The sequence below is a fragment of the Lactuca sativa genome, chromosome 6 (genome assembly GCF_002870075.4).
Source record: "Lactuca sativa cultivar Salinas chromosome 6, Lsat_Salinas_v11, whole genome shotgun sequence".
In the NCBI taxonomy this organism is placed as follows: domain Eukaryota; kingdom Viridiplantae; phylum Streptophyta; class Magnoliopsida; order Asterales; family Asteraceae; genus Lactuca; species Lactuca sativa.
The window spans coordinates 151300248-151326245 of NC_056628.2; the positions used below are offsets into that span (position 1 = coordinate 151300248).

At 35.3% G+C, this 25998-nt stretch overlaps 1 protein-coding gene across 2 annotated transcripts; it reads left to right on the plus strand.

The window, feature by feature from the left end:
- The first annotated feature begins 10326 nt into the window (after nt 1–10326).
- On the plus strand, nt 10327–21321 carry LOC111890858 (protein ACCELERATED CELL DEATH 6). 2 transcript variants are annotated; one of them, XM_042895910.2, is made up of 9 exons: nt 10327–10478; nt 10558–10974; nt 11055–11555; nt 11668–11826; nt 12088–12201; nt 12961–13008; nt 20011–20447; nt 20520–20881; nt 20982–21182. In XM_042895910.2, the coding sequence occupies exons 1-9, from the start codon at nt 10409–10411 to the stop codon at nt 20998–21000; spliced, it is 2127 nt and encodes a 708-aa protein (XP_042751844.1). In that variant the 5' UTR covers nt 10327–10408; the 3' UTR covers nt 21001–21182. The 2 variants fall into 2 exon arrangements, with proteins under 2 accessions (XP_042751844.1, XP_023742706.1); XM_023886938.3 differs by having other exon boundaries at nt 20520–21321.
- The last annotated feature ends 4677 nt before the right edge of the window (nt 21322–25998 follow it).

The following is a 25998-nucleotide window of genomic DNA, read 5'->3' on the forward strand; positions in this document are numbered from 1 at the left end:
AAGAATTAATTGGTAATTAGTTTTGTGACTAAAAGAGATTAATTAAACTTAAGGGACTGGAATTGTAATTATAAGATAATTGCAATTTGGGCCATGGATTGCCTTATATTAAGGAGTGGACGAATTCTATGGGGAAACCCAAGAAGAAATCGTCCAAGGCCTTAAGGAAAAGGGTCCATGGGTTGCTTAGGGCTTAAGCATCCAAATTAGGGTTTCCTTGTTAAGATAACCCTAATAGCCTCCTATATATAGATCCCTTATGACCTAAAAACGTGGCTAAGACTTATTCAAGGGTTTCACAAGTTTTAGGGTAGCCTCCTTCACTTCTCCTCTTCATCCTCTTGCTCTTGGTGTTTGTGAGTCATTAGAGGAGTGACATTTGTGACTCTAAGCTTTCTAAAGTCAATACAAGGAGAATTGTGATTGTTATTACTACATAACAATCAAGGTAATATCTTAAACCCATTCTTATGTTAATATGATTACTTTCATGTTAGAATTAGGGTTTATAGTCTTGGATAACTTGCATGTACAATAGAGAAACCTAGATCCAAACATTAGGGTTTGTATGAGCACATAGGATGTTCTTAGGAACAAAACCCATCACCGACATCGAGCAGATCTCGACATACATATAAATATCGACATCATATAACATAAACATATAACTATAGCAGGAAAACATTCCTTGGGCCCCACTCGACATCAGACCGAGATCCGGAACATACTAACATTCTTCGGGAATCAAGCCGACATCGGACCTAAGCCCGAAACACATAACACATAACAAAAACATGCAAGAATCACAAAGACATCAAGCATACAAGCATACGAATGTTCCTCGGGACCGCCCCAACATCGGATTGAGATCAAGAAAAAATATATCCCTACTTCAGGCCCAGCCCGACATCGAATCGTGGTTCGGAACTACTACTATCTAAACGGGCCGACCTTGGTGCCTTAGACCCGTTCCTACTGGATAAAACTCACCTTGCAAGACTGACTGTCGAAAACCCTAGTGAGAGATCCCTATCTGCTGCTCCGGCGACTCCCTGGCTATCAATTCCAATATAACACTTAATCAGAATCTACTAATCCTTTCTTAGGGTAAAATGACCTTTTTACTCCTGGTCAAGGTCAAAGTCAAAGTCAAATCCGAGTCAACCCAACTCGGCGAGTTCATGAACAATTCAGACTCGTGGTCAACTAAGTCAACTCGTCGAGTCCCTTCACAGACTCGTCGAGTTCTTTCTGTCATAATATCGGGACATATCGACTCCTACTCGTCGAGTCCCTCCTTCGACTCGTTGAGTTCTTCAACTTCCAAAATCCTAATCTTGTCTGACTCACTGATTCATCTCCAAGTCTCAGTGGTTTCACTCATAACCATGAAAGGAGTTACAGTTCATGACCTGACTCGTCGAGTCCAAGAATAACTCGTCGAGTCCTCCTTGTGACATTTCCATTCAGTCGTTTTTGATCCATTCCAATGCTTCCAACTCATACATCTGGACACCTTAGGCTAGCCTTTCACATAAAGTTGCTAACTTTACGTGCATGCATGACGTTATGGAGCTAGAACACCAAAACCAAGCTAAAAATGAAGACTTAATGCATGAAATGGGGACATGGATGAATAAAGGTGGCAACTTTGAGCTTCTGGAGCTCAAGAGTGCCTAGATCTAAAGTCCTTACGTCCCCAAAATCTCTCAACTCGGAAATGGCCTTAGAAATGGCCCCAAAAAGAAAATAAACAACTTAAATGAAGATCTAAGTGGAAAGAAACCAAGGTACAAGCTTTATACCTTCAAGAGTTCTGAAATGCAACACAAACACCAGATCTTCTGCCTTCTCCTTGGATCTTCTAGCCTTTCCTTCCTCATTCTATCCTCAAATCACACAAAAAAGCAAGAAAAGCTTAATAACATTCAATGGCTGCTTAGGGTTTCGAGAGTGGGATATGGAAGTGATGGAGGCTTGGGTGGAGGTCTGTTATGTTTCTTAAATAGGGTGTAAACCCCACAGATTAGGGTTTCCTCCTGATGGACCTACTTGCCGAGTCCAGGCTTGGACTCATCGAGTAGACCATTTAAATCACGCGACCAAGCTGGCACCTACTCGATGAGTTAGGGCTACCAACTCGCCGAGTAGCTCTTATAAAATGAACATTTTAATAATTTAAATACGTACCAGGAACCAGATGTTACACAAATATTCTTCACAAAATGAACCAAAATCACTCCTTAAATCTCACAAACACTCAAGAACAAGGTCTAGACTTATTAGGGTTTCTTCTGGCCGTCAAGAGGTGGTAAGGGGCCGGAGGAAAGGACTTAAGGTCCTATAAATAGGGTGCAAACCCTAAAAATTAGGGTTTCAGTTTCCAGCTCCTACTCCTCGAGTCGGGGTCCTCCAATTCGTCGAGTAGACCTCATAGATTACACGGCCTGATCCACATCTACACGACAGGCAACCAACTTGTCGAGTGGGTCCAAGAATATGACTTTAAGCTTTTAAATTTTATACCTGGGAGTCGGGGTGTTACACAATAGTTTCTGAAATTTGTAAAAGAACCATATTGTCTGAAGGCCCATTCCTGAGTAGTAAAGATTACAAATTAGTCGAGGGTTGGCGAGATATGATATCTTAAATCTAACATTGGACATTCCAGAACGTACGAACTTCCTGAGTACGATTTTGTTGTAACTTGTTAGGTATTTCTATTGCATTGTTGCTCCCATTTAAGAAAATCTCAAAATCTACAACACATTTAGCATTTGATTCTTGAAAATTAGTTCATATAATCAGTATTTTAGAGAACATGTTTGTATTAGAGGAAAATGGGAGGGAACCGACAAACAATGCAATATATTGTTCCAAACTACACATACTATGGTGTAAATTTAACCAATGATTTAAATTTTTGTGGGTTGCTTAAGTTGGATGCTTCGAATTTCCTGTTGCATAACAATAAAGGTTGTCTGTCTTTTCAATGTTCTAGATCAAACATAGTTATACATATTGTTGACAATAGCGATATCAAATATTTACTTAGTTTTCTCGGTAGGATATATTTTAACACAATACAATTGTTTGCTGTTAATCAAATTCTAGAAAGCGGCGTTAATTGATTGGCAGGGTAAAATCAATCTGGTGGAAATGGGTATTTCGGTGCTGGAAGTAACCAAATTTATTATTTATTACCTATGTCATTGAATTAGGTTCTTTCTTACAATGATCCTCTACACATGGGTGATATCAGGTATAAAGGTGAGGCCCTTGTTGATGATTATCTAACATTTAAGGGTGATGAATCAATAATCGATCATGCAAAATTAATGATGTTTGTTGAGGATGGTAATATATTTCCACACAGAACCCTGGTGGAAAAAGTTCATGGTTTCTCTGAATATAAGGATGATAAGACTGGATCTGAGGAGGAGAAGGGCGAGGAAATTGTTTCCCGACAACCCGTAAGGAAAACTACCTTTATTATTTTTCAGATGCAAAAGAAACAAAAAGTACTCAACGAAGGTTGCATGATCCCTTACCATTTCCCAAATTCTCAAATTAAAATTGTAAAACTTTTGTAGCCCAAAAAGAGTTTAAGTTTCATTTAGGAATGAAATGTGTTAATGAGGGATTTTCAAATTAAAGTAAGCAAATCTACAAATGGTATGTTTGAATAAGTTTTCTTTAAATAGCGGTTAAGGGTTACAAAAAAAAAAAGATAAGATTATAGATACATTACACATATAAAGATAAATATAAAGATAAATGACAACAACATATTTGAATACTTTTTCGCCATTATCGATTGCGATAATTTTTTTATGCGCCCTTTTTGTAAAAACAGTTTTTGGCCTCTTTTAGATGCAGTAACTGTTTTCTTGGAAACTGTTTAGTTTTTATATGACCATAGACGTTTTCAAAACGTTTGCATACCTTTTTATCCTATAAGACTTGGAAAATCATTTTAATTGTCCTATAAGGTGTGCAATGATAAAACAAAAAGACGCGCCATTATCCATTTATTCAAATGTATTGATAATATTGAGCAAAATAAAAACTTGATAACAACTTTTTTTTTTGGAACAGCAGGCGTTCATTGAAAAAGGAACTAGCCAGGGGCTAGAAGAAAGAGTACAAAAGAGATAAAAAAAAACGACAATACAGGAGAACAAAAAAGATTAAAGCCTACTATAACATTCGAGGATTGGGTCACTGCACCAGTTTGTCCACCTTAAATTTTGCCCTGACCGCTTCCGAGCATTGAGCCACAAGTGAGAGAGGGCTTGTACCTCAGATGACAACCCCGATTTGGATCTCGAAAAATCAGCATGAGCCTTACGGTTTCTGAATCTCCAAATAACCCACAAGAAGCATAGCATTATAGCTTCGTGAAACACCGTCAGACTTGATAACAACTGAAAAATGATTATCACAACTATTAATTTATATATCATTATCATGGCTTTTTCATTTTTATACTAAGATAGATCTGAATTCAAATTACTTGTACATAAACAAATGTTTTATTTTTTCTTCAGATTTTGCTGATAAATATAAATATTATTTATTTCAAAATATATACATTATTTTTCAAGAAACTATATTTATTAAGAGCATTCAATATTGGTTAAATATCTACTATTATGAATAAACAAAATAAAGTTTCATAGACGTAACCAATATTGTGATAAGATTTTACGATACATTAAAAATTCAAAATTTTTATAACTTTAATTTGTATGTAGTGTGTAGACTTTAGAAACAACTAATATTTTTCTTCCGGACTATAAACGTTTAGTCTGTCCTTATTTTGTAGTTGTAGTCCATAGACTGTAAACGTTTTACATCTTAAAAAACAAAGAATACCTAAATCTCATTAATCTCACTATCATAGTTCCTCATTTCATTAGAAGTTATTTTCTAATGTTATTGAATTCGACAAATCATAAAATTATGTGTGTGTTCAACAAGAAGTTTTGGGAGCATATAGCTTTCAACTTTTAAGAAAAAGCTCGAAAAAAATAAAGTTTTGTTTGGCAATAAAAGCTTTTAACTTTTAACTAAAACAAAAAACTTTAAACTCAAAACATACGTCAAGTACCGTTTAACAAAAAACTATTTTATAATATGCAAATTGACTTAATTGCTTTTTAAAAAAATCAATGGTTTGTTTTAGATAAGTAAATTTATATAATTTTACTTGTTTAAAAGCTTGCAGTCTTCTAATTATTTTGGTCGAACACTCATATACAAATAATAGCTATAACTTCCAGTTGTCAGCTACAGACTTTGAGCTAGCAATAAACTAGTTTTGTCGAACATGTTCTATATAGATTTGTAAAGATAAGCAATTCCACAAACTCCTCAATCAGAATTACATCTAATACTATGAGAGATAAATATGTAAGCTCATAATCCTACTTATAATTAACAAAACAATAACTTTTTTGTATAATCTTGTGTATATTATTTTGAAGGGAATATGACTTAATTATTAAGGTAATTAACTTTTTGGTTTGTTCACATCTGGGTAACTATTTTTTTGTACACATCTAGGTAACAAATTTGTTGGAAGTGTTCACATATGACCATTATGACATGTCGTAGCAGGTTATATCTGGCTAGAACAGGTCATAATGGTCATATGTGAACATTTTTAACAAGTTTGTTATCTAGATGTGTATAAAAAAAATAGTTACCCAAATATGAACAAAACGAAAATAAGAGTAAATTACACGAATGGTCCCTGTGGTTTGGGGGAATATGTGTGTTTGGTCCCTAATTTTTTTTAGCTCGGATGATCCCTACTGTTTATTTTTATTGCACGTTTGGTCCCTGTCTTACTAAAAAGACGATTGTGCCCTTATTAATTTATTTTTTAATTAATATTCTTATTTATTTATTTATTCTTTATATATTTAAAAAAAATTAATAGACCCCACATATTTGTATTTCCTCACCATATCATCTCTCGTCCTCCTCAACTTCTATTTCTTTTCCATCTTTAGTGATATCAACGTGTTCACCATTCCTTATTTTTTCGGTCCTTCAACTTTGTCGAATCAACGCCACAACCCATTAAAGATGAAGAGATAATGGGTTATGTGTTGGTTCGCCATAGTTGAAGGACCAAAAAAAGAAGGATGGTGAAGACGTCGATGTCACTAAAGATGAAAATGAAATAAAAGTTGAGGAGGATGAGAGATGAGATGGTGATCGGTGAGACCCAGATTAAATTTCTCAAATGTGGTTTCAGGTTTATGGTGAGGAGATACAGATATGTGGGTCTATTAATTTTTTTAAATGTATAAAAAAATACATAAATTAATAAGGGCACGATAGGTACCAAACGCGCAACAAAAATAAAAAGTAGAGGTCATCTGAGTTAAAAAATAAATTAGGGACCAAAATCATAAATTTCCCCAAACCACAGGGACCATTCGTGTAATTTACTCTTACTTTCGTTTTGTTCATATTGGGTAACTATGTTTTTTGTACACATCTAGGTAACGAATTTATTGAAAATATTCACATATGACTATTATAACCTGTTGTAGCCGGATGTAACCTGCTACAACAGGTCATAATGGTCATATGTAACACTTCCAACAAGTTTGTTATCTAGATGTGTACAGAAAAAAGATAGTTATCCAGATATGAACAAACCAAAAAGTTAATTACCTTAATAAGTCATATTCCCTTATTTTGAATAAATATTCCTTATAATTAAAATACAGTTAATCATAAAAATATAAAGAATTTAAAATTTTGGTTGTTATGGTATATTGTTTTTTGTCGAATAAACGAACAAGTTACACTTAATATTTAAGTAAAACCAAAAAATTTGCTTTATATTCCAAAATTTACTCCACTGTAAAACTTATAAAATCCAAAAAATCTCTAATTTAAGGCTAGATGTTCCATATAATCTTTTTTTACCATGTTATCCGACTACTTGGCTCATTAGCCCTATGATTTAACGTGATTAAAAGCCCAAAAAAGGTTACCAAGTTAGGGAAAATATTAGCCTCCAACATCTCCTACCACAAGCCAATAGCCTCATACTTCCATTCATACCTACCACAAGCCAATAGCCTCATACTTCCATCCATACCTACCACAAGTCAATATCACCGTCTTATACATACCCACATCTTTCTTTTTTCAACCCATGAAACACAGGGTCTAATATGTTTGATTTAAACAAACAATCGGAACCGAAGAGGCGCATCACATATTCGTTTGGAGAATCTTTAATGTTCAACTAGGAACCAACGTATCAAAGATCCTACTTTGACCATGCACTTATGAATGAAATTTCAAGTGAATTTCAACCATACTTGTCACATGTACAAAATGTAGAAGGCGATGGAAATTGTGGATTCTGGGTAGTAGCTGTTACTCTTGGTTTTAGTGAAGATTATTGACATCAAATTCGGACGAACTTATACAGAGAGTTATTGGTGCACATTGATGATTACAGAATGGTTTTTGAAAATGACATAATTGTTATTAGTGAAGCATTAAATTTCTATGAAACACCTACGATTCGAAAATATTGGATGATTATGTCTAATACTGGTATGCTAATTGCTAATAAATATCGTGTTGTTGTTCATTTATTAAGTAAAGACGAATCTTCTATGTCTTCCCGCTTTGGAGTGGTCCACAAGATTTTCCAAATCATCGAATTATAAATATCGTTCTCCTTAACAGTTGTCATTATGTTGATGTTGATTAACAATATGGTCATCTAATGTCTAATGTTTCTTGGTTGTGAAATATGCACAAATTAGCACTCTACTGGATGGAAAACATTGTATCATGGCCGATTGAATGCTTACGTTCCACCATATAGATCATGCAATAATCGTCGTACAAGAGTTAACGTATCAGATAATTAATAAAATGTAAAGTTTTAATTTGCTTGCTAATAACATTGTATGCTTACGTTGTATCACGCTCGATTGAATGCAAAATTTTAATTTGTTTAATGTTTAATGTTTAATTTGTTTAATGACGAACATTGTATGTTTAATAATAACGTTGTAGTGACAATCTTTCGAAATTGTTTAATTTTTTTAAGGGTAAAAGTTTAAATTCGTAATTTTGTTTTAATATTTATAATCATCTCTAATTCTATATTAATTACAAAATAAATTTAATCCGCGGTTGACATCTTCCATATGATGAAACTCCTAAATTGACAAAAAAAAATAGCATTAAGATCGTTTATTTAATAAAAAAAATTGTTTAATAAATTTTAATTAGTTTAATTTGTTTAATAATAACAAAAACAAGCAAAAAACAAAAACAAATAAGGTAAAAAAAACACAAAAAAAAAACAATAAACACCAAAAAAATAAATAAATAAATAAAAATACAAGAAGGGATAGAAAAGGTACTGAGGTGTACACAAGAAAAACTTTAGTTTTTAAGCGGTTTTTTATACTGCATCGGATTCCTATTTTTACCTCCCACCCACACACACACACACACACACACACACACACACATATATATATATATATATATATATATATATATATATATATATATATATATATATATATATATAGAGAGAGAGAGAGAGAGAGAGAGAGAGAGAGGTTAATATCTTGCGAAAACGCAAAAACATATTTTATTTTATAAAAATCAAACACATGTACTATAAAAAATAAATTTATTAGCAATAAATTAAAGATAGTAAGTTAAATTGGATGATTTTACGGTAATATGGATTTAAAGACGATTTTAATAATTTTTTTTTCACGTGCTTAATCATTTTTAAATTCATGTTTTCATAATAAAAATGCTAAAAATCATACTTTGCTAATATGAAACAATTTCTCATATATTATCGATTATCATCATGTATTTCAAAGTTTTGATAAATTATTTTCCAAAATATAATGTTGAGGTGACGCAATATCATAGGTTTTTCTTGTTTTTTTGTTTTCGCAAATTATTTGCATTTTCGCATGAACCCTCCCATATATATATATATATATATATATATATATATATATATATATATATATATATATATATATATATATATATATATATATATATATATATATATATTTGTTTTTTTGTTTATTTTTGTTGTTTTTAATATTTTTAACAAATACATATTATTATTATCGTTTGGACTATACTTGTGTCATTTTTTTTTTAATTTAGACTATCCATGCGTTATCTTTTAAGTTCGAATTATTGATTGTTATTATTTTTTTGCGATTTCCGTAGCTGTTAAATAAAACCTACATACAAACATACATATAATTGTTCATAATTTTTCTTTTAACACAAAGACAGGTTAGACAAAAGAAAAAAAAAATGATAGCCTAAAAGAAAAAAAAAAAGATAAAGTTAAAAAGACATAAAATTAAATTAATTATTTTAATAATAATAATAATAATTTAATAATAGTAACTCTAGTTTTAATAAAAGACAACAAAAACAATAAAAAGACAAGATATTTCAAATCAAAATTAATTTAAAGAAAATAAAATAAAATGACAAAAATAAGGTATGTGGAAGAATTTTATGAAATTTGAATTATACATACAACAACACCTGTTTTTAATTATGATATCAAAACTTTAAGAAACTAGTATAATGTCAATGTCAAATTGTTGGATGAGACATTTACAAACATTTACAAGTTCCCTTTTTTTCAATTTTTCAGATTTGAGTGCTTTGGTGGTATGGAAACAGCACAATCTTTGATACCCACTCTTTTTTGAAAAGCATAATTATTGATAAAATTGTCAGTTTTTTATATGATTGGCTTAGTAATACAAAACGGATATAATGGATCTCTTGGGTGAAAAACCCAATTATAAGCATCTCATTGTAATTGTTTGGATTCTTTCACTAACTTCTTGCTAGAGTGTTTTCTTGGTTTTTATATAGTTACTCTTTCAACGGTTAAAAAAAATAAAATACTGAAGTAGATTAGAGTTGTATGAGCCCAGGGTTAAAAAAAAAACTTTGAAAATTAATAGAACTCATATGGTTGGGTTGTTTCTTTCAAAAAAAAAAATAGAAAAATAATAGTACAAAATAGATAAACAAAAAAGTGGAAAACATGGAGTAGGCAAGTCCCTTGGCAAATCCCATTTTTTGGATTTAGATACGGATAGTTATTTTCTAATTTTTAGTATATACTTTTCATGTATTTTTTAGTATTTATTTATTTCACATGTTATTAACATGTTATTTGAAAGTTTGGAACAGGGAGACCCAATTAAACACTTTACACTTCACTGAGCACTCATCATTTTGATTCTACTTTCTACTTGTGCACTAATATTTAAAGATGATGTGCTGGCTGAAGTATGTATCTTCAGAGGAGACTCATAATTAACAACTACTAGTTTCAACTCTAATGGCTTCCTCAAACACATCTCCAACAAGCTTTGAGACTCAAGTGGCAGAATTTATTAGGGCAAGGGGAGGTATGTACATATATACCTATATAAATCTTTAATTTTTTCAGTTAGGTTTTCTGAATTCCGTTCATCTACTGACTTTCAGGTAATGCATCCGAGACAAATTACCAATACCCATACCCTTCTCACGTGAACGCAGCGAGCTTTGTTTCTATCAAGCTGCTAAGCAAAACCAATTATAGCCTGTGGCAAGAACAGATGATGTGCCTTGTAGAGAGTCATGATATGCTTAGTTTCATCAATGGCACACTAAAAAACCCCAAGGAGCATGCCACTTCTAACAAGCAATGCGATAATACTATGGAGGCCAAATGTCGCGAATGGAAAAGATCGGACACGCTTGTGAAAGGATGGATTTTTGGTTCACTTAGTGAAAATGTCATGCATACTGTTGTTGGCCTCTACACAGCCAACGACGTATGGGAGAAGCTAAAGACTACTTACAGTACTCCGCCTGCTCCGACCACCACCACTGCGAGCTGCAGCAACACCATCAAAAAAGGTATATATATATATATGATATATGTATATATTGTTGCTAATTTTTCCATGAAGTGTTGTAATTTTGTTATGCAAATATAGATGAGGCGGAGTATCTCCCATTATATAGAGCGATTACAAGGAACGACTGGGAAAAAGCGCATGAAATTTTCAACCAGGACAAGGATGCATTGACTGCTAAACTCGATAATTTGGGGAGTAGAGCACTACACATTGCAATAGAGAAGGCGGAAAGCATGCAGTTTCTTGAGAATCTGTTGAAGGAGATAAACCCTGAGTCACTTCCAACTCTGGTGACTATTTATAGCGGAAACCCACTTCACCATGCTGCAGCTATCGACAACACCATGGCTGCAAAGATGTTGGTGAAGAAAAATCCATATTTGTTATTTAGTTTGGACGGGAATTCCTCCTTACCTATCCATACAGCAAGTTTAAATTCTCATAGAAGAACTTTCTTATACTTGCTTGATGCGTGCAAAAACCATATTCGTCTCTCCCAACAAGATGGATATCACAGTCCCTTTGAGGGCATAAACGGTGCTCGGCTTCTCAGTACTGCAATTGAATCAGGGTTTTTGGGTGACTTATCTAATTAACCCTTAATTATTACGTATTAAACCATCGACATATATATATATGCATCTTTTGTAGAAATTAAGTATATTGACATATGCATCTTTTGTAATTATAGAGGCTTCAAATGAGTTGATCAAGGATTACCCTGACATGGCTAGATCAAAGTGCATCAAGGACAACGCACATTGGGTACCACTCTGGTCTATTTCGAGCATGTGGGACTTGTATCACAGTGGAACTCGATATAACTTCTACCAAAGATTGGTTTACGCTTGTATGTTTCTTGCTTGATATATATATTCATTTTTTTGTTGTAGATGTGCCACATCGATTATAATTTAGGAAGGATTAATTGGTGATATGTTAATGCGTATTATCCTTTGAAATGGATCATGATCTAAAATATATACAAAATATAATTAACAAACCAATTTTGTGGATAGCGATAACTTAATTATCATCCATATAGGTCATGAACTCATCATTGAAATGGTTATTTTTAAACGAATTGGTAATCATCATTTTTTTTTTGTAGATGTGCCGATCGAGAAAAACCTAATGCATGATACAAATAAGATCCAGGATGTTGAGAACCAAGAGACTTATAAGGCCAAGTTTCTGAGCAAGAGCATGGAGACCTGCTTCTATGGTTTGTAATTTCAAAGTCTAATTTATTCAATCATACGATGCATGCTTTAGTAAATAACATCTTTTTTTTTTTTTTTGATATGGTCTCTTTTCAAGAACAGTATGTCTTATTCCACGTTTTATAGGGCCCCATGAGATGAGTTTGACACATAACACATTTATATGTGAACGTGATTAATCAGCTTTATATATTGATCAATATAAATTAATGAATGTGATTCAAGTTTAGCAAGAGGGGTTTTCGGTGGAAACAACAATGTTTGATAATCTCAAAAACGCTTTTTATAATGACTTTTTATTTCCATTAAAAGGTTTTTTTTTTTTTTATAATTTGAAAAGCATGTAAAACTTGATTTTATAAAAACACTTTTTAATTTTTGAACCAAAATAACTTCAAAAAAAAAATTGAACTTATTCATTTTTACCACCATAAAACTAATCCAAACATCTTTTTTAAATCGTCTTTTACAATTCAATAAGCACTTGCCCAAAAACAATTTTAGATTCAAAAGGCGATCCCAAACACCACTTGATATGCTAATTTGGCTTTTTGAGGCTAGCCTCACAACCTTTTGATTACATTCTTAGAATTAGCATCAAAACTTGAACTATTGATCATATTCAGATTGGATAAGATTAAGATTTAATATTGGATTCCACCATTAAATTCTATAGCATGATTTTTTTTTTTAATTTGAATTAAGTTTTATATATTTATATTCCCTCATATTCATACAATGAAATCTGATTTCTTATGTAGTCATCGAGAGGATTTATGTGAAAATATGGAAAGCTGCCCTACTAAAAGGTAAGCAAAATTTCCTTTTATTGCCACTTAAATTTTCGTTGGATAGATAGAGTGTCGTTCACAAATATGGTTTGATCTTATTAGACAAATATAGTTCTTGTATCATTATGTTTTTGTCCATTAGTTAGAGGGGTGTTCATGTAAGTTATTTATTAGTTAGAGGGGTGTTCATGTAAGTTATTTATTAGTTAGAGGGGTGTTCATGTAATTTATTTACCTATATATATCATTGTAACTCTTGTGTATCTACAACAGAGAGTTTTTCATTAACTTTCACATGGTATCAAGCCTTGTAACTTCCAACCTTCTTTTTCCCTCCCTCTAAAACCGCCCCTCTCTTCTTCTTCCTCTCCCACCCATCAACTTTCCTCACCCTTTAGCTTCCTCATCATGTCTAACTCCGATGCTTCCTCTCTCTCTATGAACACCATCTTGCATCTCATCACCATTCGCCTTTCTTCATCCAATTACCTTCTATGGAAGAATCAAATGATCCCTCTTTTACAATACCAGCAACTTCTTGGTCATGTTCACGACTCCGTTTCGTCCCCACCGCCCTCCATTTTGGTTGATAACAAGTCGACCTTGAATCCGGCATTGGCAGAGTGGGTCTCCACCGATCAAAGGGTTGTTATTCTTCTTCAAGCTTCTCTCACAGAAGAAGCTTTTTCTAAGATTGTGGGCCTCTCAACAGCTCGTGACATTTTGGTAGCCCTTGAAGCCGCCTAGGGCAACTCCTCCTTAGAGCGCGCCCAAAATCTCCATGATCAACTACGTCATCTTACCAAGGGTTCCTCCATAGTTTCTGAATTTGGCCGAAAATTCAAGTCCGTTTGTGATCAACTTGCCGCCATTGGTCAAGGGGTGGAGGAAACTGACAAAACCCATTGGTTTCTTTGCGGTCTCGGTGCCTCGTTTGAGAATTTTTCCACCGCCATCCGTGCTTCCGGGACTGTTTTTGGGTTTCGCGACTTGTTGGCTAGGGTCGAGGGTCATGAAATTTTTCTCAAATCTATTAACTACGACACCACTCCCTCGGTTGCTTTTTCTGTCGGCGCCACTCCCTCCTCGGGTTCGAATGGTGGTCGGGGTCGGGGTGGTCGCTCGTTTCGTGGTGGTCGCGGTCGTGGACGCCGGCCGCCTCATTGTCAACTTTGTCACCAAAATGGCCACTACGCGAACCAGTGCCCTCAACTTCACTCTTTTGCGTCCCCTTCACCCATGCGTGATGTTGATCTCGCCAAAGCTTTTTTAGCCAAGTGCCAAGTTACTCCTTCCGGCCCAGATTGGTTAGTTGATTCCGGCGCCTCCGATCACATGGTGTCTTCCACCGGATCGGTGTCTAATTTCGAGCCGTATGGTGGTGACTCTTCGATGCAATTTGGAAATAGTAATACACTCAGAATCTCTTCTATTGGTTCTTCCAAAATTGCTAATGGTATTCACTTGCGGGATGTTTTGTTGGTTCCCCGCCTCACCAAAAATTTATTATCCATTAGTAAACTAACACGTGATAATCCTGTGGATGTTCTTTTCTTTGCTTCATCGTTTTTTATTCAGGATTGAACAACGAAGCAGGTCCTAGCACAAGGAAAATGTGATCGTTGGCTTTATGTTCTAGCCACTTCTCCCAAAGCTTATGCGTTTTTTGCCGGATCCAAGTCGTGTGCCTCTTTTGAACTTTGGCACTCCATATTAGGACATGTGTCTTTTGACACTATTTCTATGTTAAATAAACTTGGACTTTTATCTGTTTCAAGTGTGTTGTCAAAACCAAATATTTTCTCTCCTTGTGAACTTGCTAAGTCTCGTCGCTTGCCATTTTCTAATAATAATAAACGTGTTTTACATATATTGGATTTGGTGCATTGTGATTTATGGGGGGCGTCACCCGTTTCGTCGGTTAATTCATATCGTTACTATGTCTCTTTTGTGCACGATTATTCGCGTTTTACATGGTTGTATCCACTCAAGGCCAAATCATAATTTTATGATGTTTTCGTCTCATTTCTCACTTTTGTGGAAAATCAATTTTCCACCAAGCTTAAAGTTTTTCAAAGTGACAGGGGTACGGAAATTTTAAACTATCGTGTGAAGGGCTTATTAAACTCGCGTGACATTTTTCATCAGATTTCGTGTCCGTACACCCCGCAACAAAATGGACGAGCCGAACGCAAGCATCGCCATATAATTGAAACGGGCCTTGCCATGATGTTTCATGGTCACATACCCGCCTCTTATTGGGTTCATGCCTTTAGCACCGCGGTGTATATTGTTAATCGCTTGCCTTCGAAAGTTCTTGGCTATCGTTCGCCTTTTGAGATGTTGTTTGTCCGGGTGCCATCTTATGATAATTTTCGTCCATTCGGGTGCCGGGTCTACCCTTATTTGCGGGATTATTCGCCTCATAAATTGTCTCCACGGAGCATTCCCTGCGTTTTTCTTGGATATCACTCCCAATACAAAGGTTACTTATGTCTTGATCCTAGATCCTCGCGCATCTACATCACACGCCATGCTCGGTTTGATGAGTTGTGTTTTCCTTTTGACACCACTGCCACGCACACCGCAATCGTTAATTTACCACTTCACTCCTTTTTGGATGATTTTTCGGGTGTGTCTGTGCCCGCTGCTGTCTCAAATCCTACTCCAATGGCCTCGCCTCCAACTCCCTATACTGTATGCGATGATCCTCCCATGTCGTCATCACCAATCGAGCCCCCCCAACCCGATCCTGCTTCTACAGTGCCTGCATCAGACTCCTCTTCTGCTGCCTCAGACTCTGATCACGACTCCGACACTGAACCTGCATCAGGTTCGGATTCGGATCCGTCGATACCCGATGTCGACGTTGTTGCACCCTCGTCCTCTGCTCCATCGGCACCGGCTCCTGTTGCTCCTATCGGTCACCCCATGACCACTCGAGCAAAATCTGGGATTTTTAAACCAAGGCATTAGGCGGACCTTTCTAATACATCTGATGGTGGGCTTTATGCTGCTCTGTTTGCCTCTGCTGACCCGACAATGCATATTGAGGCTCTCAGGGATTCCAAATGGGTTGACGTCATGCACTCCGAAATGGATGCACTTTCACAAAATCACACTTGGTCTTTGGTTCCCCGTCCTGCAAACACGAATGTAGTGGGGTGTCGTTGGCTCTTTCGGACCAAGTACTTAGCCGATGGCTCTATTGATCGACATAAAGCACGCCTTGTTGCTCAAGGTTTTAGTCAAATTCTCGGTCTCGACTTTTCTCATACTTTTAGCCCGGTGGTGAAGGTGGCAACAGTCAGGGTTGTCTTGACTATTGCTATTATTAATAACTGGCAGCTCCACCAACTTGATGTCAACAATGCCTTTCTTCATGGCCACTTGTCCGATACGGTGTATATGCGGCAACCACCCGGGTTCGAGGATCCTCGTTTCCCTAATCATGTTTGCAAGCTTAACAAGGCTATTTATGGCCTCAAACAAGCTCCTAGGGCCTGGTTTCATCACTTGAGCTCCTTTCTTGTGGAAAATGGGTTCATTTGCAGTCGTGTAGATCCCTCTTTGTTTGTGTTTCAACGTGGTGCTTGTCTCTTATACTTACCCGTTTATGTGGATGACCTTATCCTAACAGACTCCGACGCGGCTGTTATTCGCTCTTTTATCTTCAAGCTTCACACCGAATTCAAGATCAAGGACCTTGGTCACCTCAACTACTTTCTCGGTTTGGAAGCCAAGCCTCTTTCGTCCGGGTTGTTTCTTAGTCAGTCCAAGTATGCTCATGCTATTGTTTCCCGTGCTGGCCTACTTGAGTCGAAGCCCGTGGCGACCCCACTATCCCCGAGTGTCTCTTTTGTTGCATCTGGTACACCTTATCAAGATCCAACCCATTATCGTTCTCTTGTTGGGGCTTTGCAATATTTGACCATCACCCGTCCTGATATTTCTTATGTCGTGAATCAAGTTAGCCAGTTTCTTCAAGCTCCTACTATTAATCACTATCAGGCGGTCAAGCGGCTTATCCGATATGTTAATGGCACCCTCTCCTATGGTCTTACTTTTTTGAGACCTACATCTACGAACCTTGTTGGTTATTCTGATGCGGATTGGGCTCGTTGTTTGGATACGCGTCGGTCCACCTACGGGTACTCGATCTTCCTGGGGGGTAATCTTGTATCCTGGAGCACCAAAAAGCAGCCTATGGTCTCTCGCTCCAGCTGTGAATCTGAATATCAAGCCATGGCTAACACTGCTGCTGAACTCATATGGATTACTCACTTGTTGTGTGAGCTTCACTTTCTTCCCACTGGTCGTCCGACCATCTTGTGTGATAATCAGAGTGCCCTATTTCTCACACAAAACTCGGTGTCTCATAAGCACGCCAAACATATCGATCTTAACTACCATTTTGTTCGTGAGCTCGTTGTATCTGGGAAACTCGTTACCATGTTTGTTCCTACCAAGCTTCAGGTAGCAGACATTTTTACTAAGAGTCTTCCACGACAACAGTTTGAACAGTTTCGTCACATGCTTCGCCTTGGACCGCCACCGATTCACTTGAAGGGGGATATTAGACAAATATAGTTCTTGTACCATTCTGTTTTTGTCCATTAGTTAGAGGGGTGTTCATATAAGTTATTTATTAGTTAGAGAGGTGTTCACGTAATTTATTTACATATATATTTACATATATATATATATATATATATATATATATATATATATATATATATATATATATCATTGTAACTCTCGTGTATCTACAACAATGAGTTTTTCATTAACTTTCACAGATCTAATTAAGGAGTTATTTTATTGTCTTTACTTATTTTTATTTTATGAAACTGAGATCTTGGGGTTGTCCCTCAATAAAGGCACCACCACCCTATCTGTTTTTGTGACAATAAGGACGCCAGTGCGATTAAGATGAAACTTATATCCGACCTCTTAGTTAATATTGATGCACTCGTACCTATTGATGAAAAGATCCTCGTAAGCTACTTGATCAAAGGATTGTCGTCCAACTTTGAGATCATCGCCACAATTATCTGCCAATGTCTTCTGTTACCAATCTTTTTACAAGCTCGCTCCATGTTTCCCCTAGAAGAACAATGCCCGACTACTCAGATCAGTTTTCCCCCCACAGTTCTAGACACGCCCCCCTCCTCCAACTCCAACCAAACCCGTCTTCCAAATGGAAACAACTGTCTATCAAACTCCCGCTCTAACAACAATCGTATGGGGAATCGATGAAAAAAACCAATTCCAAACCTTTGGACCGACAACAAGATGATGTCCCATGGCAGCCTTTCCCACTATATATCATGGTAGGACTACAATTTGCTCTCCCTGCCACCTTAGGTTGCCTATCGCCCCTCAACTGCTGCCTGACTACACCAAATCAACTAGAAGCTCCTCTAACTGTAGGCACCCAGACTCTCAATGAACCCTAGAATATGATTAGATCTACCTGCCAATTACTTAACTTTTAAGCTGCTAAGAAAGAAGTTCTTTGGAGTATGAAATCTGTTTAACTTTATTTTATCGTTCTCAATGGAACTTAGGCTAAATAACAATGGAAGAACATGTAGCACAATTAATGGAACTCATCCTAATATGACCAATCTAGAAGAACTAGACATGACCCCAAATGTCGATCGCCATATTCCATTACCTCCAATCAAAATAAAATCATTAGAAACCAATCATAAGGCATCTGTATCTATATCCATGTCACATTCTGAAGTGAAGAAGGAATTTGTATAATGTATCCATGTCAAATGTCATGACTTGTACGTGTTATTTATAACTCTTTAATTTTAACATTTTCTGGTTACCATTGTCGAACCCATGGCTCGAGAGAAATATCCACAGGCATGTTTGACGCGGCATAGATGCTTGGGTGTTTTTGTCATAGGAAACCCACAGTTGCGGGTAAAACTCTATATATGTTTAGAACGTAGTCATCCTACTCTTCGTCAACCCAAGAACTTTAAGAACACTTATTTCAACATTTTGATCGATACTTGGTGTGAAGGATTTTAGACTTCACCTTGACATGAAATTTTGATAGTGGAGAGATCCCATTTTCGTTCCAACACCCAAAAATAAGAGGACACAAATCAAAAAACAAACTGAATTTGTGGTTGTCTCTTATACCTTATTGTAAGTCGAAAATGCCCAGAACAATTGCACATCCAATACTTGATGTTCTTGATCTCTCTAGATTGAGAAACCTTATGAAAAAACAATATTGCATTATCACCTAATAAACCCTTCACCCTCCTCAATCGATCCACAAGAAAACGCAACCTAAGATTCTTTAAGAATGTTCAGTCGATCCTTCCTCTTGGAGCTATGATATCAATTATTTGTAACAATGGAAGCAAGAAAAAAAATGAATTGAATTAAGATCAAGAAACTTGAACAATATATATTGGCTCAAATGTACGTAGGTATCTTGAGATATCACCATGAAAATATATTTTGGTCCTTTGCTTTCAATTTTTATTGACCCCATAACATCCATATATGTAGGATTTATAAGTTTTGAATTGTACAAATACTTTGAAATTTAGGATCTGAGACTATGGTTATTTGTTCATGTTGTCCACACTTTTAAGTTTCACAAAGAGAAAGTTTGGGGATACCTTTAATGGCTTTGGTTCCAATCAGATATTGTAGGCTCTTGTATATTTTAGATATCCTAACTTTCAAGGCCAAATGTTACATTCATCATAACTGCAAATGTTGAAACAAAATATGTTATGTTATGGATCATACTTTCTATTACACTTCACATACATACTTCGTTATTATTAATCGATCACGGGTCATTGAATGGTCTTTCTTAAAATGTATAATAGTAACTTGTTTCAACTTTATATATATGCTTGAATGTTATCCTTTGAATGAAAAATAGGATTCAAATAAAAAGAGAAATTTTACACATTATTCTAACTTGATTCTTTTACATTGAAGATTGAATGGTTTCCTCTCTCAAATTAACTGTAGTGCCACACATTAAGCATCTCCAAGAGGAAAAAGTAAAACATCAAGAAGCTCTTTTGGTACTGAAGTCTATTTGCAAAGAAGTTGCTAAAATAGACACGTTGAGTGATATTTGTGAACATTATCAAGATTCACTAAGTATTGCAGCACATAATGATACTCCTGAAGTAATAGAACAAATCATCCAATACTTTCCAGGGTCAACTTTGGTCATCATCAATGGTTGTACTCTTTTTCAAGTTGCAATAAAAGAGCGTTGTGAGAAGTTATATAATTTTTTGTTATGTCATATGTCTTATGACCAATATCGTTATCAACAAGGTTGTGACAAAGTTAAAAATAGTACATTACACCTGGCTGGACAATTGGCACCAACACACAAACTTAATCGAGTTTCCGGTGCAGCGCTACAAATGCAAAGGGAGTTACAGTGGTTTGAGGTGATTATGTTTTTCTTTATATCAAAAGTTTTTAGCTTTAAGTTACTTTCTTTTATATTGATAAAATTATAGGAAGTGGGGAATTTTGTGAAACCGAAGTACAAGTATCAAAAAAACATATCGCAAGAAACACCAATTATGGTTTTCAGAAGAGAACACAAGCAGTTGAGGAATGAAGGAGAAGAATGGATGAAGAAGACAGCAGATTCGTATACAATTGTAGCTGCACTCATCATTACCATAGTTTTTGCAGCAGCGATTACCGTACCTGGTGGAAACGATGATGTCACTGGGAAAGCAATTTATGAAACAAAACCTAGCTTCATTGTATTTGCAATCTCGGATGCAATATCTTTGTTCTCCTCAACCACTTCCTTGTTGTTGTTCCTATCTATTCTGACAACACGTTATCGAGAGGAGGATTTTCTCTACAGGTTACCAAAGAGACTAATATTAGGCCTTACAATGTTATTCTTGTCAGTAACCTCAATGATGGTAGCCTTTAGCGCAACCTTGTATCTTATGTTTGGGCAGGAAAAAGCATGGATCATGATTCCTATAGCTACCTTAACATGTTTGCCTATTGCTTCGTTCGTGACACTACAACTACCGTTGCTTGTGGATCTGATATCTTCAACATATGGCTATGGAATCTTTGTTAAACAGAGTGACTGTAAAATGAAACAATCTTGAACAAGACAAAATGTTCCTAAAAATCTACTTTTGTAATTTGAGGATATATAGAATGTTAATTTGTGATTAGGAAAAAAATTATGTGATGAAAGATACCTTAATATGATGGATTGTTTTCCATACATATATCCATTATCAACAAAATGTTTGAGTAGAAGGATTATTCAAGATTTCAAGTGGATGGTAACTTGCAAAACTCCTGGTTTGACTTGTTACAAAGAAACTAATGTATTATAAACTCCTGATTTGTCAATAAATTAGACAAATTCTAATTATAAAGCTGACTCGATAAATATTTTGTTGATACCTAGATTTCTTATATTGAATTGTTGGTACCTAGATTTCTTATATCCGATCTTCGTTTTGGCTATGATACCATATAATAATTCAATAATTAAAAGTTGACTAGATATATCAAGAACATCTCAAATATTTATGAAAAAATTTATTTCATCTTTGATATTTAACTTTTTATATTCAATGACTGAAATTTGTAGAATAGATTTGTCATTCAAAAAAAATGACTATCAATATAATATACAAACAAATATGAATCTAATTATTAAAGACATAGCAAAACAATATTTTAGAATTATCGCAATTTGGTAATATATAAGATCTTCAAGTGTTCTTATGTTCGTCTTTTTTCTCAATCTTGAAACATTGACAAGAATTGAATCAATTACTGTTATTTCTTTTTATCTTTTATTTATTTCCAGCAACATTATAATATGCTCCCTTGTGATCAACATGAGGACCCTCCGTCTTTATTTCTTTTGTTTCATTTATGCTACTTTTAGAACTTAGTCCCTCAACAATCTTCATAATCCAAAATAGAACCCTGAATTAGTACCACAAAAGAGCAAGATAATAATTCTTTTGTACTATCAAAGTTAAGATTGATACTTTATCATATGCATATTTCAACGTGTATCCATATAATAAACACTTAAAATTCAAAAGAAAACGACACAAACTCTATGTATCAGTTTAGATATGTATTCTTAGTTAGATATGTTCATTCCCATTTGTCCAATTGTAAGGGAAGATATTAGTTTTTGTTAGTTAGGTTGGTTATTTGTGACTGTATATAGTCTGTGTATGAGTATAAATCAACATATTCAATACAAATCTATTTCCAAATTCATTTCTCATCAACTTTCTCCTTGAATACTTTGTTTCTCTATGGTATCAGAGTGGTTCTACTTAGTAGCGAGGCTACTATATGACAAGGTGGTTCCTTTAAACACTTATTTTTCTAGTATTTACTATAAGTTATATATCCAAAAAAAAATTAGAATTTACCTTAAAAAAATAAAAGACCTATCTTATGTTGAACAAAAAAGAGGAAAAATAAGAAGTTGAATGTTTAAATATTTCTTTGATTTTAGACGACATGTGTACCACTTATAGTTAGTGTCACATCGACTAACTATATGAAATAGGTGAGAGACGATGTCTTACAAATAAAACGATGTGAGAAAATTTAAAATAACTTTGTGCTTAATGGCTAGTGGTGACTAGGTTAATAAGTTAGTTGTTTTTAAAAAATATAATACATATATTTATAAATATCTTTTTTTTAAGGTCCAAACGGTCCGGTTGAACCTGGTTTTTTGGTAAACCTGTTGGTTGCCACTAATTGCTAACAAGCGATTTTTTAGATAAAAAACCGGTAACAATAATGGTTCGTGTTTCAATCGATCGAACCGACCGGTGCAATCTGTTTTTCAAAATTATACTTTTATTAGTCTGGTTGAACATGACTGGCAACTACATAAATTTTTATTCTAGACTCGCTACTAGTTCTGCTCCTCAAATAATCAATCATTTCGCCTCTTTCAATTTCAAGTTCATCATGTCGAATGTTGCAAACATTAATTCACTAGAACCGATGTAACTGAAGTTTCTAGTGTGTTTTTCCTTAGATACTATGATTATCCAAGCTCCTATTAGATCTGGAATTTTAAAATACTAAAATTCTTTTGGGCTTTTTTTGTGTTTTTTTCGGTTAGGCTTGACCTTTTAGGTTTAGGTCAAATTTTCTCGTTTATATATTTAAGAACAGTCGTATCTGTAACATTGTAGCAGAAAAGTATGTGTGGAATAAAATCTCTCTCTCTCTAGTTCGGCAGTAGACGTAGTCTATCGCAAGATAGTATGAACCACTCAAATTCCTATGTTCTATGTGCTTTGATTTTGTTTATGATATCTCATATTTCTCAGATTTGTTTTCATTTATCGTTTTCTTCTAAACCTAACAATTGGTATTAGAGCTATGGCTGAAGACGGGAATGCGAAGATCGATAATTTGAAGGCCATTATTTGGGATTCTGAAAGATGCAGATTGAGGATTACATATATCAGAAGAAACTACACTTATCGTTATCTGAACAGAAACATGAGAAGATGGATCTGGCAAAATGGAACTTGTTGGACCGACAGCCCTTGGCATTGTCAGATTATCACTGAGAAGAATGTCGCGTACAACATCGTTAATGAGAAGACCACGTTTGGATTGATAAAGGCATTGTCCAACATGTATGAAAAGTCATCCGCAACAAACAAGGTTTTCTTGATCAAAGAATTGGTAAACATAAAGACGAAGGAAGGAGCGTTTGACCACGTCAACGAGTTCAACCCGATAATATCCAAGTTAGGATTCGTTGAAATTAAATTTGAAGACAAAGTCCATGCTTTATGTTATTATCTTCGTTGCCTGAAAGTTGGGCTGGAACAGTCACTACAGTCAGTAGTTCTTCAGGAACTACAAAACTTACATTTGAAAGCATCAGAGATTTGATTCTTGGCGATGATATTCGGAAAAGGAATGCAGTGGAAGGTTCCACCGGTTTACTCAATATGGAAGAGAGGGGCAGGAAACAAAACAGAGGTTGATACGGAAGAAAAAGACCAAAGTCAAGGAAGATAGGGCATTCAAGAAGCAGAAAAGAAATCGTCTGTTGGAACTGTAATGAAATAGGATAATTAGGAAATAAATGTCCTAAACCTCCTATAGATAATGGCAAGAAGGAGATGAATGTTGCTAAAGACTACGATGATGCTCTATTTTGCTGTGTAGAACATTTTGGGGTATAATGCGTATGTCAAGGTTAAAGATGTAGAAAAAGACAAACTTGAAGCCAAAGCTAAGAATTGTATCTTTATCGGGTATGGGCTGGATGATATGGGTTATAGATGGTGGGATAACCAAACCAAGAAAGTCATCAGGAGTAGAGATGTCACTTTTAGTGAAGATGCCCTCTATAAAGATAATCTAACTACAGCTCTGAGCAAAAGCAAACAAAGTTAGAAGGCGATGTTCAAAGAATTGACAGATGCTGATTTTTTTCAACCTGAAACAGGTGAAGGCCTAAAGAATAGTGGGTGCGTTGAAGAGATAGTAAATATTGAAGTCAGTGGGAGTTTTGAAAATAAAGACTAGGAAACCGAAATCCTAGAACAGTCATAAAATGAAGCCCAAAATCAGACAGGTGTTGAAACTCCTAATCTCAGAAGATCGACCAAAGATCAGAGACCTACTAACACATCTCCTACGTACATCAGTTAATTACTTATTACTGACGGAGAATGGAGAGCCGAAGTCTTATCTAGAGGTGCTGAAATTGAAAGTCTCCATAAAATGAAAGAAAACCATGAAGGAGGAGTTAGATTCACTTGACAAGAACCATACCTGGTCCTTGGTCAAATTACCAGCAGGAAAGAGATCTTTGTAAAACAAATGGGTGTTCATAATCAAGGATGAAGCTAATGGTAGCAAGAGGTATAAAGCCAAACTAGTTATAAAGGGTTTCCAACAGAAAGAGGGGTTTACTACAAGGAAATCTTCTCGCCAGTTGTGAAGATGACTACTATTCGGTTGGTCTTGAGTATTGTGGCTACTAAAAATTTACATATGGAACAACTGGATGTTAAGACTGCATTCTTAAATGGTGACCTTGAGAGATATATTTGCATGTCCCAACCAGAAGGTTTCCTGGTAAATGGTAAGGAGAATCTGTTGTGTAACTGAAAAAGACTTTATATGGACTGAAACAAGCCCCAAGTCGGTATTATTTAAAATTTGATAGCTTCATGCAGAAAAATGGGTACAAGAGATGTGAGATGGACCATTGTTGTTAACTAAAGAATTTCATGTCCTCTTACATTATTCGTTTATTATATGTTGATGATATGTTAGTTGTTGGATCATACATATAGGAAATCAATAGATTGAAGCAGCAGCTCTCCAGAGAGTTCGAGATGAAGGAATTGGGAGCTGCCAAACAAATTCTTGGGATAAGCATAGTCAGAGATACAGTTGTTGGAACTGTGAAGCTTTAACAGCAAAAGTATATCAGAAAGATTCTAGAGAAGTTCAACATAACTAATGCAAAACCAAGAAGTACACATTTGGGAAGTCAGATAAAACTTTCCAACAAATAGTCCCCAAAGATGGATGAAGACAGAGAAGAAATGGCCAAAATCCTATATGTATCAGCAGTTGGCAGCTTGATGTATGTTATGGTGTGCACCAGACCGGACATTACACATGCACTAGGAGTTGTGAGTAGATTTATGTCAAATCCAGGTAAAGAGAATTAGCAAGGGGTCAAGTGGCTGCTACATTACTTGAAAGGTACTTCTGAATTTGCTCTACGTTTCAGCAGAAATAAAGTGGTTTTGGAAGGATTCGTTGATGCTAATTTTGGGGGATGTGCAAATTCGGGAAAAAGCACTATTAGGTATGTTTTCACTATCGGAGGCACAACAGTGAGTTGGATATCCAAACTTCAAAAAATTGTTGCCCTTTTAACTACAGAGGCAGAATATATGGCTATTACAGAAGCAAGAAAAG